The 6,000-nt window shown below is 46.4% G+C and overlaps 1 protein-coding gene across 4 annotated transcripts in view; it reads left to right on the top strand.

Annotated features, from left to right (window-relative positions):
- The first annotated feature begins 1,728 nt into the window (after positions 1 to 1,728).
- The window catches only part of LPCAT2 (lysophosphatidylcholine acyltransferase 2), a 29,854-nt gene continuing 25,582 nt past the window's right edge, over positions 1,729 to 6,000 (top strand). The window contains exons 1-2 of one of the 4 annotated variants that reach the window (XM_014255568.2): positions 1,729 to 1,889; positions 4,625 to 4,768. In XM_014255568.2, coding sequence (XP_014111043.1) covers positions 1,770 to 1,889; positions 4,625 to 4,768 — 264 coding nt within the window. In that variant the 5' untranslated portion in view covers positions 1,729 to 1,769. The remainder of the gene's footprint in view (positions 1,890 to 4,624; positions 4,769 to 6,000) is intronic. The other 3 variants (XM_014255569.2, XM_014255570.2, XM_005526353.3) reach the window with 3 other exon arrangements.

Raw genomic sequence — 6,000 nt, 5'->3', positions numbered from 1 at the left:
TCCCACAAGCAGGTCACATTTAGTACCACAGACAGAAACTGGAAAATCAGAATGGCAAGTTGCATAAAGAAGTTTTTTAGCTGGTCCTTGAGAGGAGCTGTTTTTCTTACAAGCAGTGAACAGATGCTCCCCAACTGCTGTGTGCAGCAGTGTTACACAGCCAGGCCAGGAGATGGCAGATTTTTGTCAGACAACAGTAGGGAGCAGGTCAAACACGGCAGGTTTTCAATTTCTGCATCAAAAATGTCTGTGTACACATGTTCTTATAAAGGTAAAACAACAGCCCTGATCAAAAGAATTAAACAGACAAATATTAAAAAGGCCACCTTCTTTTAGCCTCTGGTTCAGATGAGAAATTACTGACAGAAGAGTTACAAAAAAAAAGTTTGCAAATATTTCATATTCTGCAGTATATGCTTTTGCCTACTGCACATTTTATGATAAGAAGATAAATTAGAGTATATTTTTTTAAAAAGTGAGGAAGAGAGTGATAGAGGTATAACTGATCTTTCTCCTCTGGAGTTCCCCCCAGCCCTACTTTCTGTGGTGATTGTGCTGATCCAATTCATTCACAGCTCTCAGCTTTTTCAGAGGACAGTGCTGGTTTCAAGGACTGGCAATCACAGGGAAATCCTGGAAACCAGCCAAGGGAAATCCTACGCTCATCAAACTTCCATTATAGGCAGGCTTCAGTTAGACCAAATATATTATTATGACTACTCCTTAAGCACCTGCAGTTGCAAAACACAAATAATAATTTTATAATAATTAAGTTTTGTGAATGCTGATGGTATCTTTGTGGAAGCAGAGACGTCAAAGTGGGAACTGAACTATGAGATGTTTACAATTAGTTTCATTATAGCAACATGAACAGTCTGGCAACATACAGACAACTGTTGTGCCAGGAAGTACCAATATTTTTGTGTGAAGGAGAAATTGGAAGAACACCACAGCAAAACGAAGTGTTTGAACCAATGTCACTCAAGAGGCCAGCGGCCTGAGCCCAGCGCTGGCTGCACCCAGACTGGTGGCTCAACCCCACCACTGGACCGGATTCCTGAGAGAACCCAAAAGCCTGCTTCCTAAACGTGGAACTTCCTCTTGGGTTGAAAGCAGCAGCAGCCAGGCAGGCGGGCAGAAGGTGCCGGAGGACGGTGTTTTACCGCACCGCCGGCCCTGCAGAGCCGCTCCTGGCGCACCCCTCAGGGCATCCAGGGGAGGCACCGCACGGGCGGCATCCAGCACGCCAAGAAAGGCGGCAGAGGATCTGTAGACCTCTCGTGCTCAAGAACCAGAACCACTGTACCAGCCTTTCGCAGTGGTGAAAATGCACCATTCTCCTAGAAACGACCTCTGCCGTGTGCCAGACCGCGCTGGCCCCTCTCCTCTCTCAGATAATGGCCCGCGTGGCTCCCAGTGCTTATGAACATCGCCCTGGATCGCGGGTCAGCTGCGCTGCCTGCAGCGCTCACCGCGCTGGCCAGCGGGGCAGGGCACGGCAGGGCTGAGGGGACACGGACCTCAGCGGGGACAGGGCACGGCCGGGGCTGAGGGGAGGGACACGGACCCCAGCGGGGACAGGGCACGGCCGGGGTTGAGGGGACACAGACCTCAGCGGGGACAGGGCACGGCCGGGGCTGAGGGGACACGGACCCCAGCACTGCCACCGCCCGCCCTCACCTGCCCGAGGCGGGGCTCCCGCGGTGGGCAGGGCCGGCCGGAGCTGCTGGCCCCGGGCTCCGCCGCCGGCTTATGCGCAGCCGCCGGGGATGGCTGCGGCGATGGCGCCGCGGGTGCTGCCGCTGCCCAGGCAGCAATCCTTCAGCCCTCCTACCGTACTCAACCCCTTCGTGCACCCGGGCCGCCTCAGCGCCGGCAACAAGCTGCGGGTAAGGCTGGGGGGCGGGCGGGAGAGGCCTCCGGGGCCGGGCCACACTGCCCCGCGCTGGGATGCGCGCGGGAGCGGGGCGGGCTCGGCTCAGCCCCGGCTCGGCTCAGCCCGGCGCGGCTGTGAACCAGCGCTCCGTGCCGCGCCCTGGGCCGCTGCGGGGCTGCCAGCCGTGCAGGCTGGGGGGGCACTGGTCGCTTTCGAGCCCCCTTGCCAGGGCAGAGCGCCGTGTGAGCGAGGGAGGTTTGAGAGTGCCGCCGGCAGCCGGGGCTGCGGGGTCCGGCCTGCCAGTGCCTCCCGTGCCCCGCGCCGCGTCCGCAGGGGAGCGGAACAGCCCCGGCTCTGGTTCACATCTACAGCTCCTGGCTTTGCTGGGAACAGGCTGCTAGTGAGAACATTTCCTTCCCCTGTACGGCATAGTTTGCTTCCTGATGTAATCTAGGGAGCAGAAGCACGAGGAAGTTATGTAAACGGCGAAAGATGCAAGCATAAAAAAGTCACTGTTTTTGAAATTAAGTTCTTCAGCCTTTCAGAGTCCACAAGCTGCATGCTTGCTCAACGCATACGAAGAGGCTCACTGGCTTCAAACTTAAAACTTTTAACACAAGATTTAAAACAAGTTTTTGGAAATATCTGTGCAATCGTTGCTGATAACACATCACTCCTAGAGAAGACAGGAGTTTAATTCAAGAGTTAAATACTACCCATCGGTCAGTCATGTTAGATGCCTCAGCTCTAGAGTTAAGATGTCAACTTCTCTCTGATATGAAAAGCTAAAACAGAGGATAACTTTTTCAGTCATGCTGTTTCAGATGCTTAACTGGCTTTAGGCTGACTTTCAGCCTGGGTTGGGAAGGGGGGAGTGAATCTCTTGGCTCCATATTGCAGGATGTACAACAAAAAATGGTACCCCCACTGTGTTACTGGCTGGTCTCACTGGGTAAATTCAATCAGGCCTCTGAGCTGAGTGCTGTCCCAGTATCACTTGTGTACAAGCACACACGACTTACAGGACACAACTTAAAAATATTTGATTTTTAAAAACATTCTTTAAAAATTAGCTGATGAATCAAACATGAATATATGATTGAGGACAATGAGGACATTAGTGTGTGGGTGAAGTTACAGTGTTTTCTGCTGATGGCTCTAAAAACCTGAAGCTGACATACAACTAAATATTTTATGTTTCATATAGATCTTACTGAAGTTATAAACAATGTTTGCCCTGAAGGTAGCTGGATAGAGGAAACATGAGAAACCTAGAAAACAATTTCAAGTCATTTTATCCCATATGTTTTACTAGCAGCCTGGAACACATTTCAAGTGCATCTGAATCAGTAGCTTTAGGCACTAAGAACCCTGAGGAAACCAGTTACTTAATGAGGTTCCAGAAGTGGACAGCTTTCTGTGCTGGCTGTCCTTTCTGGAGGATACACAGACTACTTTCAAGAGCTTGCATTTTTAAGTTACTCCATAATGCACCTGGAAGGAAAAGCACCCATCTGAGTTAGGGCCTGGTCCTAGTGAGCTGAGGAGCAAAACAGTCACAGAATTGTAAAGCAGAAAAACACACTAGAGAGAACCCTTTTTGTGTTGCAGTTTGCTCCCTTCTGTTCTTTTCCCCCTGTGGTCATAAGGACTGGGATATTTCCTACTGTTTGCTTTGTCCTGTAAACCTCTGCTCCTTTCTTGCTCAGCATTGCCAGTCAGACCTGCTGGGGATCAAGGCCTTACCAGACACTGTTAATATAAAGTTCAGAAAAGGGAAGTCTCCCTTATCTTTCCATTCATGTCAAGTGTAGTGTTTCTCCATTCTTTCATGTTAAGAATAGTCGTGTTATGTCTCCCCATTCTATGCTATTTCTTTAATGTACACCAGTACAAACATACAATTTTAAAACTCTCTTTCTTTGGGAGTCCACAGCAGAACTTCCATATGTTGGTGACCTTGAATGTAAAGGCTACTGTGTGCCTGATGAATGGAGCTTGAAAGTGAGACAGGGGAGCTGTTTACGTTTCATTAAGTTTCAAATATAAAAGCAACCAGACTGAAAAGTGGAGTGAGAAGATGTTACAATTTCTTGCCATTCCTTGTTAATAGTTTACAAGCTACCCTTTATTTGTCATTTTTATTTGTCATTCTTTAGAATGTGCGAAGCAAGGATCAGTTGGGCTGTGCTAAACATCTCCATGTGCCAAACAGTTTTAAAACTTCAAATACTTCTGGTTTCCATCCTCAGTCTGATGTTAGCTGCAATTCATTGTTGGGATTTTTTCTAGGTTTTAGTTTTAGTTCTTAGGTTCCTGATTGCTCACTTGCTGTCCTAACTTCAGAACTGCAAATGCAAAGCACGAATTCTAGTTAAGTCATTACTGGATTCTGATTTATTCAGAAGAGATGCTCAGTGCACTTCTGCATTGGTGAGCTATGTAATACCACAACCAGCATGCTAAAAGCAGTATTTTTAGAAGCAAGCAGCTGGACTGCCTGGCAGAGCTGTGACATCCTCTGGATGCTCATGGAACACCATCTTGCCCTGTGTGTACTGCTGTGGGGGACAATCCATCTGATCACAGCTTCAGATGTCAGAAGTATTTCAGTGGGAGTTGGGCATTATCCTGGTCCCCAGCCTGCTCTGCTGCTGCTTCCTAGATAAGTTGACAGCAGCTAAAGTTGAACAGAATTTCATATGGAGTTCTGTGGCTTGCTGATAGACCTGCTTTTCTGCTTTCCAGGTTCCTACCATCAGTGGAGGTATAATCCCATGTATTGGTCAAGGATCAGTCAGCTATGGGAGTACCTGGACTGCCAGGACTGCTGCGGTGACAGGATATGCAGTTACTGCAGACACAGTGAACAGAAAGTACATGGGTGATTCAGTATGTGGGAAAAGGTTCTTTGGATGACTCGGAATAATTCTGTCTTGGTGATTACTGCACAAAAGCTGGAATGGCTCTGATGCTACTAAGAAGTAACTAAACTTTGTATTTTTCTCTGTAGGTTTTTATCCTATGCTTTCTCTTTTCTAGTCTACCTTGACCTTTTTCTTTTCTGTCCTTTTCTTGCCCTACTCTGCAGCTGATGGAGCAGAAACCAACTCTGCCTCATTACACAGTGACCTAGAAAGCCAATAGCTTGCATCAGCAAATCAGTACCACCTGTGCATCTGCCTAAAATAGATTAATGAAATTATTAAAGTTTTGAAGAAGGGATTGTTTTGCTTTTGCTGTTGCATTCTTTATTTTTCATTTTAGGTCAGTACATATATATTCTTTATTGCACGAAGAAAAATATTATTTTAAGTTAAACCACATTGATTATGCTTACACTGCCCGTTTTGGATAACTGAATGCAGCTGAAATGGACTATAGATCATAGTAAAAGAGGATGCATAGAGAGAAAAAAACAAAAAACAAAACAAATCTAATTTTGGGAGACAAGCCAGGAGTCTTTGTTGGTTTATTTTCCTATTTGACTTTTTCAGATTTGCCACAACTGGCACCAGAGTGAGTGGCAGCAATAGATCTCTAGGGTCAAACCTGTCATGCTCATTTCTGTGATCCGGAGCAGTTCTTTACCTGTTGTCCATAAAATTATGGTTAAAACTCCTTTGCTAGTTACACAGAAGTGTTAAGTAAAAGAAATTATCAGATCTAAGAATTCAGGTCTCTCCTGGACACACATTGTATGTGAGTGCTTGGAGAACATAAACATCAACACAGTGTCCCTGCTTATCATGTTTATCTTAATTTGCTCTGTGTATCCACTGTCATGTTTGGTCTGTTGTCACTGTGCCTGTGGTAACACAGAAGCAAGTTCTGAAGGCCCCACATTCATCTTAATCCTCATCAGTGTCAGAGGGTTTAAAGCCAGACGGCAGAGCCTCTCTTGAATATTGACAAGAGTTGGGTAAGAGGACATTACATGAACATGGAAGGGATTTGGTGGGAGGAAAAGGCATGTGTTGGTGAAAGGAAAATTAGGAGCAACTGACTGTGTCAAAAAATTGGATAAAGGATACACTATTACATTATTTTCAAATAATATATGCTACTTTACTAATAATAAAATTATTATTTTATTTGCTTATATTCAAATATCTACTCTTGTT

This window comes from Pseudopodoces humilis, chromosome 14 (genome assembly GCF_049639895.1).
Source record: "Pseudopodoces humilis isolate 2021_Gansu_Grassland_sample_001 chromosome 14, ASM4963989v1, whole genome shotgun sequence".
NCBI classification, from domain to species: Eukaryota; Metazoa; Chordata; class Aves; order Passeriformes; family Paridae; genus Pseudopodoces; species Pseudopodoces humilis.
This window is presented reverse-complemented; position numbering and strand designations above follow the sequence as displayed.